The sequence below is a fragment of the Bombina bombina genome, chromosome 12, assembly GCF_027579735.1.
Source record: "Bombina bombina isolate aBomBom1 chromosome 12, aBomBom1.pri, whole genome shotgun sequence".
In the NCBI taxonomy this organism is placed as follows: Eukaryota; Metazoa; Chordata; class Amphibia; order Anura; family Bombinatoridae; genus Bombina; species Bombina bombina.
Genome location: NC_069510.1, coordinates 39,054,034 through 39,068,184, shown reverse-complemented (window position 1 = coordinate 39,068,184; position 14,151 = coordinate 39,054,034). Strand labels below are relative to the sequence as shown.

The following is a 14,151-nucleotide window of genomic DNA, read 5'->3' as shown; positions in this document are numbered from 1 at the left end:
CCTATTTCTTGGCAGTTCACCTTACATATTACTTACCAGTGGGTACACCACAGTACTCCTTACATTCCTTTTCTGTGTAGAACTTATTTCCATTACCCTGGCAGCCTCCATACTGGAAGGTAACACACTTTCCTTGTGCTGAGTCAAAAGTCCAGAGGGTCTGCACCATTCTACATGGACCACTAACAACAGGAAGACGGCAGGCAGCTATAAAAATAAAACAGATATAATGACCTTGAGAAGGGTATCAAGGATGATTGTTCATTAGTATTAAAAAAAAAACTGATATCTAATTATATATATCCATGATCTAAATTGTTAAATAATCATTAAATCTAGTAGAATTGCACACTAAAAAGACATAATACTTTTTCATTTTAACTGAGCAGTAGATTTTTCAGACAAATTTCAGTTTCCTTCCATCTTCATTCCCCTTGTATCATGTGAAAGCCATCAGCAAATCAGACGTATATACTATGAACTCCTGCAAATGCTAAAGTTAGCATATACAAATATTGCACAATTTGATAATGAAAGTTAATTGGAATTTTTTTTTTACAATAAATTTGTATAAGCAAACCCCCCAACTGTCCCTATTTGAGAGGGGCAATTAATATGTTGTAGCTTTGTCTTGTTGTCCCTTTAAAGCAGTGTTTCTCAACTCCAGTCCTCAGGACCCTTAACAGGCCAGATATTCATTATATCTTAAAGGGACAGTCTAGTCCAAAATAAACTTTCATGATTCAGATAGAGGTCTCTATTTAACAAGGTCTGGCGGACCTGATCCGACAGTGCGGATCAGGTCCGCCAGACCTTGCTGAATACGGAGAGCAATACGCTCTCCGTATTCAGCATTGCACCAGCATCTCACAAGAGCTGAAGACTCGCCAGAAACACGGCCCTTCAAGCTCTGTACGGAGCTTGATAAATATGGGCCAGAGAATGTAATTTTAAACAATTTACCAATTTACATTTATCACTAATTTTGCTTTGTTTTGTTGGTATTCTTAGTTGAAATCTAAACCTAGGAGGTTCATATGCTAATTTCTAAGCCCTTGAAGGCCGCATCTTCTCTCAGGGCATTTTGACAGTTTTTCACCACTAGAAGGTGTTAGTTCATGTGTGTCATATAGATAACACTGTGCTCATGCACGTGGAGTTCAGGTGAGCCAGCACTGATTGGCTAAACTGCAAGTCTGTCAAAAGAACTGAAATAAGGGGGCAGTTTGCAGAGGCTTAGATATAAGGTAATTACAGAGGTAAAAAGTATATTTATATAACTGTGTTGGTTATGCAAAACTAGGGAATGGGTAATAAAGTGATTATCTATATTTTTAAACAATAAAAATTCGGGTGTAGACTGTTCCTTTAACTAGAGCAAAGGTGAAATTATCAGATGAAGGGTGAGAGCAGATTAGTAACCATGGTTACTGATCAGCTGATTATTTCACCTGTGCTCTATTTAAGATATAATGAATATCGGGCCTGTTAAGGGTCCTGAGGACTGAAGTTGAGAAACACTGCTCTAAAATATCCATATGTCCCTATTTGCAGAATTTCCCTTAGACACACACACAGACCACCAGATTTGCCTACAAACCGCTCAGACACACCCACTGATAACCAAGACATGCCCAAAATCCCTCCCACTATCCACACATTGCCCACAAAACCTCCAGAGTCACTAATACCAAGGGGGCGATTATGAAGCAGCGGATACTGCTTCTGACCCACTACACTTCAGGTCCGCCTGAAGCGGAAGTTAAGAAGCAGCGGTCTTAAGACAGCTGTTTCTTAACTTGTCTGCCACCAATAAGGCAGTGGACAGCAATTGTCCCAATCAGATACGATCAAATTGATTGATACCCCCTAGTAGCGGACGATTTTCCGCAAATCTGCATGGAGCGGCATTGCACAAGCATTTCACAAGGAATGCTTGTGCAATGATAAATGCCGACAGCGTATGCTGTCGGCCTTTATCGATGTTTGGCGGACATGATCCGCTATAGCCCGCAAAATGGTAAATCGGACACCTAGTGACAAATGTTAAGAGGTATATGCCGCAGTGGATTTTGAACTTCGCTTGGAAGCATTTTTTTATGCATATATTTGTATTTTCTTAAAGAAGCTACAATAAGTTTTGTGTTAACTCATGTATGAAAAACATTATCTGAAAATCTTTTGATAACTTTTCTCAAATGCCACAATATAGCAAGATGCCTCAAAGTTAATTAACTGTGGGTTTGTTAAATCACAAGTTACTCAGTAATTGACTCCTGTTACAAATACTAAATGTAAAATTCACACTAAGGGGTAGATTTACCAAGCAGCGGATGCTGCAATCTACCCCCGTATTTTCTGGCTCGCCATAAACTTAGGTTAAGAAACAGCAGTCGTAAGACCGCTGCTCCTTATCCGCCACCTCTTTGGTGGCAGACTTCAATCATCCCTGCTAGTGGCGGATTGGTCATGAATGTGCAGGGGGCGGCATTGCACAAGCATTTCACTAGAAATGCTTGTGCAATGTTAAATGCCGACAGCATATGCTACAGCAAATCATGTCTGCCTGCCATATAATAAATCAGCCTCTATGTATAAAATACCCATATATTTAGGTGCAGTAAATCAATGTTGTTCAGAGAGTCTTCAGTCAATATAAGCATATGCTAGACATGTAATAGATTAAGTTTAAAAGGACATAGCATATATCAGCAATTAGACACTGCATTGCAGAAGTAAAGTATTAAAATCACGAACACTGTCATTTGCAAACCAAGAAGAGTTCAAGGCTAGACTTCTTGAAACATCTGGGGAAATGTTTATGGTTTCCTTTGCTGTTGCTAAAATTCATGTTTACGATGGTGATCTCAGAACAACACTTACATATATTTAAAACAACTTTTACTGACTCAAAAATCCACCAGTTTTCAATTATACACAATTATTCTAATTTCTTGTTTAATTTTCATGGTTCCCTCTTACCTTCAGTTCTGCAAGTTTGAAGACATTCTTTCTCTGCATGGAAGTTGTTCCCATTTCCTAGACACCCGCCATACTGGAAGGTTTCACAAGCCATGGAGGAAGTATTGTAAAAATACCGTGTGTACATCCCCAAGCAAGGACCAGCTAATGCTTCCAGACGACATGAATCTAGAAAGAGTAAGAAAAATATATACATATGTGATCATTTTACATATTCTGAAAGGGCGGATTTTATTGGTTGTTATAGTTCATGATCTTGGCACTGGAACCAAAGCTCTGATATGGGTGCCTTGAATCACGATGGTGGTTATTGTATGTGATATTCAAAATTATAGAATTCATATGTCGTCTTTAAGCAGAAATCTCCTGACCAGTTATAAATACTGCATTTTCATATATTCATATAAACAAGTACATTTTTGTTACAAAATGTGGTTGGAAAAGTCTATACATAACATTAAATTCAAACATAAATTTAAATGGGCATCAATATAGAACTTAATTACACATGAATATATTTCAGTTTTAAACAGAAGAATTTTTGCAAATCAGAAGATAAAATGTATTATTTTTGTCACTTTGCACCATATTGCAATTTATGCCAAAGTCTGAAATATGATTATGTCATATTTAAAAAAAAATCAGATAAAATAAGTCTCATTGCCTTGGCAAGGGGGATTAATAGAAGTATTTTTGAACGTGACTGAAGTTTTCTCTCAATTCTTATATTCTGTAATCATTTTAAGCCTGCAGGTCTCTCTTTTTTCTCTTGTCAACTATAAGCTGGCGACTATTTCAAAATATGCAATGCAATTTTCACAAAGATAAAAAAGCACATGTATACAAAACTAGAAGCAAATGCAAGTTAAAATATGCTGAGAACACCACAGTTTAAGTTGTATTTGTAGCTAAAATGTGTTTTCATTGATGGGTGTTCCCTGTTACAGTTGTTCTCTTCTGTGAGAATCTCTATTTCTCCAACATTGGTGTGTCCGGTCCATGGCGTCATCCATAACTTGTGGGAATATTCTCTTCCCCAACAGGAAATGGCAAAGAGCACAGCAAAAGCTGTCCATATAGTCCCTCCTAGGCTCCGCCCACCCCAGTCATTCTCTTTGCCGTTGCACAGGCAACATCTCCACGGAGATGGTGAAGAGTATGTGCTGTTTAGTTGTAGTTTTTTATTCTACTATCAAGAGTTTGTTATTTTGAAATAGTGCTGGTATGTACTATTTACTCTGAAACAGAAAAAGATGAAGAGTTCTGTTTGTGAGAGGAATATGATTTTAGCAGCAGTAACTAAAATCGTTTGCTGTTTCCACATAGGACTGTTGAGATGAAGTAACTTCAGTTGGGGGAAACAGTTAGCAGACTTTTCTGCTTAAGGTATGACTAGCCATATTTCTAACAATACTGTGTAATGCTGGAAGGCTGTCATCTCCCCTCATGGGGACCGGTAAGCCATTTTCTTAGTCTCAAACAGAATAAAGGGCTTAATATGGGCTATAAAACTGGTAGACACTTTTATGGGCAAGATCGATTGCTTTATTTGGGCATTTTATACAGCTTGATGTTGAAATTCACACTTATAAACTTTGGGGAACGTTTTTTTTTTACGTCAGGCACTGGTTTAGACACCTTTCCAGTCAGGAAGGGCCTTCACTGTGGTAGGCTGAGCCTCATTTTTGCGCCATTATTGCACAGTTACTTTTGAGAGCAGGACATGCAGCTGCATGTGTGTGGGTCTGAAAGTAGTTGGAAAGGTTCCTAGAAGGCTTCATTTGGTATCGTATTCCCCCCTGGGTTTGGTAAAGTCGCAGCATAGGCTGTAGCTGGGACTGTAGAGGGGTTAAATCTGTAACCGGCTCCGGTTAACTCATTTTAAGGGTTAAAGGTCTGAAATTTGGGGTGCAATGCTTTGAATGCTTTATGACACTGTGGTGAAAATTTGGTAAATTTTGAACAATTCCTTCATAGTTTATTCCATATTCAGTAATAAAGTGTGCCCTGTTTAAAATTTAAAGAGACAGTAACGGTTTTGTTTTAAAACGGTTTTTGTACTTTATTGACAAGTTTAAGCCTGTTTAACATGTCTGTGCCTTCAGATAAGCTATGTTCTATATGTATGAAAGCCAATGTGTCTCCCCCTTCAAAATTGTGTGATTATTGTGCCATAGCGTCCAAACAAAGTAAGGACAGTACTGTCACAGATAGTAAAGTTGCCCAAGATGATTCATCAGATGAAGGGAGTAGACATAGTTCTACATCATCTCCTTCTGTGTCTACGCCAGTTTTGGCCACGCAGGAGGCCCCTAGTACTTCTAGCGCGCCAATGCTTATTACTATGCAACAATTGACGGCAGTAATGGATAACTCCATAGCAAATATTTTATCCAAAATGCCTGCATATCAGAGAAAGCGTGATTGCTCTGTTTTAAACACTGTAGAGCAGGAGGGCGCTGATGATAATTGCTCTGTCATACCCTCACACCAATCTGAAGTGGCCATGAGGGAGGTTTTGTCAGATGGGGAAATTTCTGATTCAGGTAGAATTTCTCAACAGGCAGAACCTGATGTTGTGACATTTAAATTTAAATTAGAGCATCTCCGCGCACTGCTTAAGGAGGTGTTATCTACTCTGGATGATTGTGACAACCTGGTCATTCCAGAAAAATTGTGCAAGATGGACAAGTTCCTAGAGGTTCCGGTGCACCCCGGCGCTTTTCCTATACCCAAGCGGGTGGCGGACATAGTGAATAAGGAGTGGGAGAAGCCCGGCATACCTTTTGTTCCCCCTCCTATATTTAAGAAATTATTTCCTATGGTCGACCCCAGAAAGGACTTATGGCAGACAGTCCCTAAGGTCGAGGGGGCAGTTTCTACACTAGCCAAACGCACTACTATTCCTATCGAGGATAATTGTGCTTTCAAAGATCCTATGGATAAAAAATTGGAGGGTTTGCTTAAAAAGATTTTTGTACAGCAAGGTTACCTCCTGCAACCTATTTCGTGCATTATTCCTGTCACTACAGCAGCGTGGTTCTGGTTCGAGGAACTAGAAAAGTCGCTCAATAGAGAGACTCCGTATGAGGAGGTTATGGATAGAGTTCACGCACTTAAGTTAGCTAACTCCTTTATTTTAGATGCCGCTTTGCAGTTAGCTAGATTAGCGGCGAAAAATTCTGGGTTTGCAATTGTGGCGCGCAGAGCGCTCTGGCTAAAGTCTTGGTCAGCGGGTGTATCTTCCAAGACAAAATTGCTTAATATCCCCTTCAAGGGTAAAAATCTTTTTGGGCCAGAATTGAAAGAGATTATCTCAGACATCACTGGGGGTAAGGGCCACGCCCTCCCACAAGATAGGCCTTTCAAAGCCAAGAATAAGTCTCATTTTCGTTCCTTTCGCAATTTCAGGAACGGACTGGCCTCCAACTCTGCAGCCTCTAGACAAGAGGGTAATGCTTCGCAAACCAAACCAGCTTGGAAACCGATGCAAGGCTGGAACAAGGGTAAGCAGGCCAAGAAGCCTGCTGCTGCTAACAAAACAGCATGAAGGAGTAGCCCCCGATCCGGGACCGGATCTAGTAGGGGGCAGACTCTCTCTCTTCGCTCAGGCTTGGGCAAGAGATGTTCAGGATCCCTGGGCACTAGAAATAGTTTCTCAGGGTTATCTTCTGGAATTCAAGGAACTACCCCCAAGGGGAAGGTTCCACATGTCTCACTTATCTTCAAACCAAATAAAGAGACAGGCATTCTTACATTGTGTAGAAGACCTGTTAAAAATGGGAGTGATACACCCAGTTCCAACTGTGGAACAAGGAATGGGGTTTTACTCAAATCTGTTTGTAGTTCCCAAAAAAGAGGGAACTTTCAGACCAATTCTGGATTTAAAGATCCTAAACAAATTTCTCAGAGTGCCATCGTTCAAAATGGAAACCATTCGAACGATTTTACCTACAATCCAGGAGGGTCAATTTATGACTACCGTGGATCTAAAGGATGCGTATCTACATATTCCTATCCACAAAGATCATCATCAGTTCCTAAGGTTCGCCTTTCTGGACAAACATTACCGGTTTGTGGCTCTCCCATTCAGGCTAACCACTGCTCCAAGGATTTTCACAAAGGTACTCGGGTCCCTTCTAGCAGTTCTAAGACCAAGGGGCATTGCAGTGGCACCTTACTTGGACGACATTCTGATACAAGCATCGTCTCTTTCAAAGGCAAAGGCTCACACAGACATCGTTCTGGCCTTTCTCAGATCTCACGGATGGAAAGTGAACATAGACAAAAGTTCCCTGTCTCCGTCGACAAGAGTTCCTTTCTTGGGGACAATAATAGATTCTTTAGAAATGAAGATTTTCCTGACAGATGTCAGAAAGTCAAAACTTCTAAACGCTTGTCAAGTTCTTCATTCTGTTCCACGTCCTTCCATAGCTCAGTGCATGGAAGTAGTAGGGTTGATGGTTGCAGCAATGGACATAGTACCCTTTGCGCGAATTCATCTAAGACCATTACAACTGTGCATGCTGAAACAGTGGAATGGGGACTATACAGACTTGTCTCCAGTGATTCAAGTAGATCAGAAAACCAGAGACTCACTCCGTTGGTGGCTAACCCAGGACTACCTGTCCCAGGGAATGAGTTTCCGCAGACCAGAGTGGGTCATCGTCACGACCGACGCCAGCCTAGTGGGCTGGGGCGCGGTCTGGGACTCCCTGAAAGCTCAGGGGTTATGGTCTCGGGAAGAGTCTCTTCTCCCGATAAACATTCTGGAACTGAGAGCGATATTCAATACTCTCAGTGCTTGGCCTCAGCTAGCAAAGGCCAGATTCATAAGATTCCAATCAGACAACATGACGACTGTTGCTTACATCAACCATCAGGGGGGAACAAGGAGTTCCCTGGCGATGAGAGAAGTGACCAAAATCATAAAATGGGCGGAGGATCACTCCTGCCACCTATCTGCGATCCACATCCCAGGAGTGGAAAACTGGGAGGCGGATTATCTGAGTCGTCAGACATTCCATCCGGGGGAGTGGGAACTCCACCCGGAGATCTTTGCCCAGTTGCTCAATTATGGGGCATTCCAGACATGGATCTGATGGCGTCTTGTCAGAACTTCAAGGTTCCTTGCTACGGGTCCAGATCCAGGGATCCCAAGGCGACTCTAGTGGATGCATTAGTAGCGCCTTGGACCTTCAACCTAGCTTATGTGTTTCCACCGTTTCCTCTCATTCCCAGGCTGGTAGCCAGGATCAAGCAGGAGAGGGCCTCTGTGATCTTGATAGCTCCTGCGTGGCCACGCAGGACTTGGTATGCAGACCTGGTGAATATGTCATCGGCTCCACCATGGAAGCTACCTTTGAGACAGGATCTTCTAGTACAAGGTCCATTCGAACATCCAAATCTAGTTTCCCTTCAGCTAACGGCTTGGAAATTGAACGCTTGATTTTATCTAAGCGTGGGTTTTCGGAATCTGTAATAGATACTCTGATACAAGCCAGAAAACCTGTAACTAGGAAGATTTACCATAAAATATGGAAAAGATATATCTGTTGGTGTGAATCCAAGGGATTCTCATGGAGTAAGATCAAAATTCTTAGGATCCTTTCCTTTCTCCAAGACGGTTTGGATAAGGGATTATCAGCGAGTTCTCTAAAGGGACAGATTTCTGCTTTATCTGTCTTACTACACAAACGACTGGCAGCTGTGCCTGATGTTCAAGCTTTTGTTAAGGCTTTGGTCAGGATCAAGCCTGTTTACAGACCTTTGACTCCTCCCTGGAGTCTGAATTTAGTTCTTTCAGTTCTTCAAGGAGTTCCGTTTGAACCTCTACATTCCATAGATATCAAGATGTTATCTTGGAAAGTTCTGTTTTTGGTTGCTATTTCTTCTGCTAGAAGAGTTTCTGAGTTATCTGCTTTGCAGTGTAATCCGCCCTATCTGGTGTTCCATTCAGATAAGGTAGTTTTGCGTACTAAACCTGGTTTCCTTCCAAAGGTTGTTTCCAACAAGAATATTAACCAGGAAATAGTTGTACCTTCTTTGTGTCCGAATCCAGTTTCAAAGAAGGAACGTTTGTTACACAATTTAGACGTAGTTCGTGCTTTAAAGTTCTATTTAGAAGCAACAAAGGATTTCAGACAAACGTCTTCTCTGTTTGTCGTTTATTCTGGCAAGAGGAGAGGTCAAAAAGCTACTGCTACCTCTCTTTCCTTTTGGCTGAAAAGCATCATCCGGTCCGATTGGCTTACGAGACTGCCAGACGGCAGCCTCCTGAACGTATCACAGCTCACTCTACTAGGGCTGTGGCTTCCACATGGGCCTTCAAGAACGAGGCTTCTGTTGATCAGATATGTAAGGCAGCGACAGTGCCTTCCGTTTAGGCAACCTGATTGGCTCCCTCCCTTCATCCGTGTCCTAAAGCTTTGGTATTGGTTCCCACAAGTTATGGATGACGCCGTGGACCGGACACACCAATGTGGGAGAAAACAGAATTTATGCTTACCTGATAAATTACTTTCTCCAACGGTGTGTCCGGTCCACGGCCCGCCCTGGTTTTTTAATCAGGTTTGATGAATTGCTTTCTTTAACTACAGTCACCACGGCACCCTATAGTTTCTCCTGTTTTTTTCTCCTGTCCGTCGGTCGAATGACTGGGGTGGGCGGAGCCTAGGAGGGACTATATGGACAGCTTTTGCTGTGCTCTTTGCCATTTCCTGTTGGGGAAGAGAATATTCCCACAAGTTATGGATGACGCCGTGGACCGGACACACCGTTGGAGAAAGTAATTTATCAGGTAAGCATAAATTCTGTTTTCACAAAGCTTCATTACTTTCTATGGGAGGCAACTTGGACTTTCAAGTTTGGCCCCCTTATATTAGAGAACCGATTGCTGTCTGCTCATACAAGGGTTGGCTTCATGATTTGATTCTGTGCTGAGAATGTTAGCGAAACAGGCCCACTAAAATGTTATATACAACAGTATTCTGTATATTAGTGAATTGTATTAGCCAACCCATGTAATATACACACCTCCCTTGTTCTTGGTTAAAGGAGAATTATCTGCTCCAGATCCTTCCTCCTCCTCAGGCAGAACAGCTCTCTGTGATCTCTGAAAAAAGAAAAACAATATTAATACCTCAGACATTTTGTCATTCTCTCTTGGAATAAAACACAGTTATGGTGGAATTTTTTCAATAGATAAATATCTATTGTGTGTATGTACATCTAATTAATTATGCCTCAATAAACATGCCATGCAGTCATAATGCAGTTCCCATGAACTAAGACATGCAAGCACCTTAATAGTATTTGTTTAAAATACTTTAAAAATCCCTTAAAGCAGGGATGGGGAACCTTGGCCCTCCAGATGTTTCAGAACTACATTTCCCATGATGCTCAACTGGACATCATGGGTAATGTAGTTCTGAAACATCAGGAGTGCCAAGGTTCCCCATCCCTGCCTTAAAAAAACCTAAAGAAACAATAATGCAATTCTCATGAGCTATAGTATTTTATTATTACACTTTGCATGAAATAAACTATCAGCTAGATTACGAGTTGTGCGTTAAGGTAAAAAAGCAGCGTTAACAGTTCCTAACGCTGCTTTTTTATGCCCGCTGGTATTACAAGTCTTGCAGCTATAGGTGTACCGCACACTTGTTTGGCCTTACCGCAAACCGACTTACGTAAAGGTTGTAAACTCTTTTTTCTATGGGACTTCCATAGCGCCGGTATTACAAGTTTGTCCTGGGAGGCCAAAAAGTGAGCGGTACAGCCTATCCCGTCAAGATTTGTACCGCATTTTAAAGTCAGTAGTTATGAGTTTTACACTACAACGCCATAGCATAAAACTCATAACTAAAATGCTAAAAAGTACACTAACACCCATAAACTACCTATTAACCCCTAAACCGAGGCCCTCCCACATCGCAAACACTATAATAAAATGTTTAACTCCTAATCTTCCGCTCCGAACATTGCCGCCACTAGAATAAACATATTAACCCCTAAACCGCCGCACTCCCACTAGTTAAATATTATTAACCCCTAACATCACCGCCACCTACATTATACTTATTAACCCCTAATCTTCGACTCCGCACATCGCCGCAACCTACATTATATTTATTAACCCTAATCTGCTTCCCCCAACATCGCCGCCACCTACCTACATTTATTAACCCCTAATCTGCCGTCCCCAACATCGCCGCCACTATTCTAAATGTATTACCCTTTAAATCTAACTCTAACCCTAACACCCCCTAACTTAAATATAATTTAAATAAATCTAAATAAAATTACTATCATTAACTAAATTATTCCTATTTAAATTAAATACTTACTTATAAAATAAATCCTAAGGTAGCTACAATATAACTAATAGTTACATTGTAGCTAGCTTAGGGTTTATTTTTATTTTACAGGCAAGTTTGTATTTATTTTAACTAGGTAGAATAGTTACTAAATAGTTATTAACTATTTAATAACTACCTAGCTAAAATAAACACAAATTTACCTGTAAAATAAAACCTAACCTATGTTACAATAACACCTAACACTACACTAAAATTAAATCAATTCTCTACATTAAATACAATTAAAAAAATTAAATTAAATTAGCTAAATCACAAAAAAAATACAGAAAATAAAAAACAAATTACAGATCTTTAAAACCTAATGTAAGAGCCCTATCAAAATAAAAAAGCCCACCCAAAATAAAAAATAAAAAACTAGCCTAAACTAAGCTACCAATAGCCCTTAAAAGGGTCATTTGCGGGGCATTGCCCCAAAGAAATCAGCTTTTTTACCTGTAAAAAAAAAAATACAAACACCCCCCAACAGTAAAACCCACCACCCACACAACCAACCCCCCAAATAAAAGCCTAACTAAAAAAACCTAAGCTCCCCATTGCCCTGAAAAGAGCATTTGGATTGGCATTTCCCTTTAAAGGGCATTTAGCTCTATTGCTGCCCAAAACCCTAACCTAAAAAATAAACCCACCCTATACACCCTTAAAAAATCTTAACACTAACCCCCGAAGATTCACTTACCGGGAGAAGTCTTCATCCAAGCGGCAAGAGGTCCTCAACGAAGCCGGAAGAAGTGGTCCTCCAGACGGGCAGAAGTGGTCCTCCAGACGGGTGGAAGTCTTCATCCAGACGGCATCTTCTATCTTCATCCTTCTGATGCGGAGCGGCTCCATCTTCAAGACATCCGATGCGGAGCATCCTATTCAAACGACGGCTTCTTCGGAATGAATATCTCTTTAAGTGACGTCATCCTAGATGGCGTTCCTTAGATTCCGATTGGCTGATAGAATTCTATCAGCCAATCGGAATTAAGGTAGAAAAAATCCTATTGGCTGATCCAATCAGCCAATAGGATTGAGCTCGCATTCTATTGGCTGATTGGAACAACCAATAGAATGCCAGCTCAATCCTATTGGCTGATTGCATCAGCCAATAGGATTTTTTCTACCTTAATTCCGATTGGCTGATAGAATTCTATCAGCCAATCGGAATCTAAGGGACGCCATCTTGGATGACGTCACTTAAAGAGATATTAATTCCGAAGAAGCCGGCGTTTGAAGAGGATGCTCCGCGCCGGATGTCTTGAAGATGGAGCCGCTCCACGTTGGAAGGATGAAGATAGAAGATGCCGTCTGGATTAAGACTTCTGCCCATCTGGAGGATCACTTCTGCCCGTCTGGAGGACCACTTCTGCCGGCTTCGTTGAGGACATCTTGCCACTTGGATGAAGACTTCTCCCGGTAAGTCAGTCTTCGGGGGTTAGTGTTAGGATTTTTTTAAGGGTGTATTGGGTGGGTTTATGGGCAGCAATAGAGCTAAATCCCCTTTTAAGGGCAATGCCCATCCAAATGCCCTTCTCAGGGCAATGGTTAGCTTAGGTTTTTTAGTTAGGCTTTTATTTGGGGGGTTGGTTGTGTGGGTGGTGGGTTTTACTGTTCGTGGGGTTGTGTGTATTTTTTTACTGGTAAAAGAGCTGATTTCTTTGGGACAATGCCCCGCAAAAGGCCCTTTTAAGGGCTATTGGCAGTTTAGTTTAGGCTAGGTTTTTTTTTATTTTGGGTGGGATTTTTTTATTTTGATAGGGCTCTTATATTAGGTGTAATTAGTTTAAAGATCTGTAATTTGTTTTTTATTTTCTGTAATTGTAATTTAGTGTTTTGTTTTTTTGGGGATTTAGCTAATTTAATTTAATTTATTTAATTGTATTTAATGTAGGGAATTTATTTATTGTAGTGTAGTGTTAGGTGTTATTGTAACATAGGTTAGGTTTTATTTTACAGGTAAATTTGTATTTTTTTTAGCTAGTTAGTTATTAAATAGTTAATAACTATTTAGTACCTCTCCTACCTAGTTAAAATAAATACAAACTTGCCTGTAAAATAAAAATAAACCCAAAGATATATACAATGTAACTATTAGTTATATTGTAGCTAGCTTAGGGTTTATTTTATAGGTAAGTATTTAGTTTTAAGAAGGAATAATTTAGGTAATGATGGTATTTTTTTTTAGATTTATTTAAATTATATTTAAGTTAGGGGCTGTTAGGGTTAGGGTTAGACTTAGATTTAGGGGTTAATACATTTTATATAGTGGCAGCGACGTTGGGGGCGACAGATTAGGGGTTAATAAATGTAGGTAGGTTGCGGCGATGTTGGGGGAGGGAGATTAGGGGTTAATAAATATAATGTATGTGTCGGCGATGTTGGGGGCAGCAGATTAGGGGGGGTAGTTATCAAGCCGTCAACCTCAAATACGCTGCGTATTCCGCAGCGTATTTGTGGCGAGGCTGATACGCCTTAGTTATCAAAGGCTCGAGACCGGCAAAAGTAGAATTTTGTGACGTCAGCTTCGATCCGCCGGACTCAGTCCGACACAGATCGATTCTTACGTCACTCCAGATGTTCCGCACACAAGTGCGGCACATTCTCACTACTTTTGCTAGCTATCAAAAAACTAGCAGGTACGCTCGGCACTTTTACGGCCCAGCGTACCTGGTTTTCAAAGCGCCAGCCTGGAGGCGGCGGATCCCATAGGAATCAATGGGAGTCTTACCATAGCGAAAGTACAAGTTCGCTGCTGACAGACATCCCATTGATTTCTATGGGAGCTGTCTACACCTAACACCCTAACATG

The 14,151-nt window shown here is 40.8% G+C and overlaps 1 protein-coding gene across 1 annotated transcript in view; it reads right to left on the bottom strand.

The window, feature by feature from the left end:
* Positions 1-14,151, bottom strand: part of AMBP (alpha-1-microglobulin/bikunin precursor) — a 42,575-nt gene that overhangs the window by 1,414 nt on the left and 27,010 nt on the right. The window contains exons 7-9 of the mRNA XM_053695362.1: positions 10,018-10,096; positions 2,983-3,150; positions 37-207 (exon numbers count right to left, since the gene is read on the bottom strand). Coding sequence (XP_053551337.1) covers positions 37-207; positions 2,983-3,150; positions 10,018-10,096 — 418 coding nt within the window. The remainder of the gene's footprint in view (positions 1-36; positions 208-2,982; positions 3,151-10,017; positions 10,097-14,151) is intronic.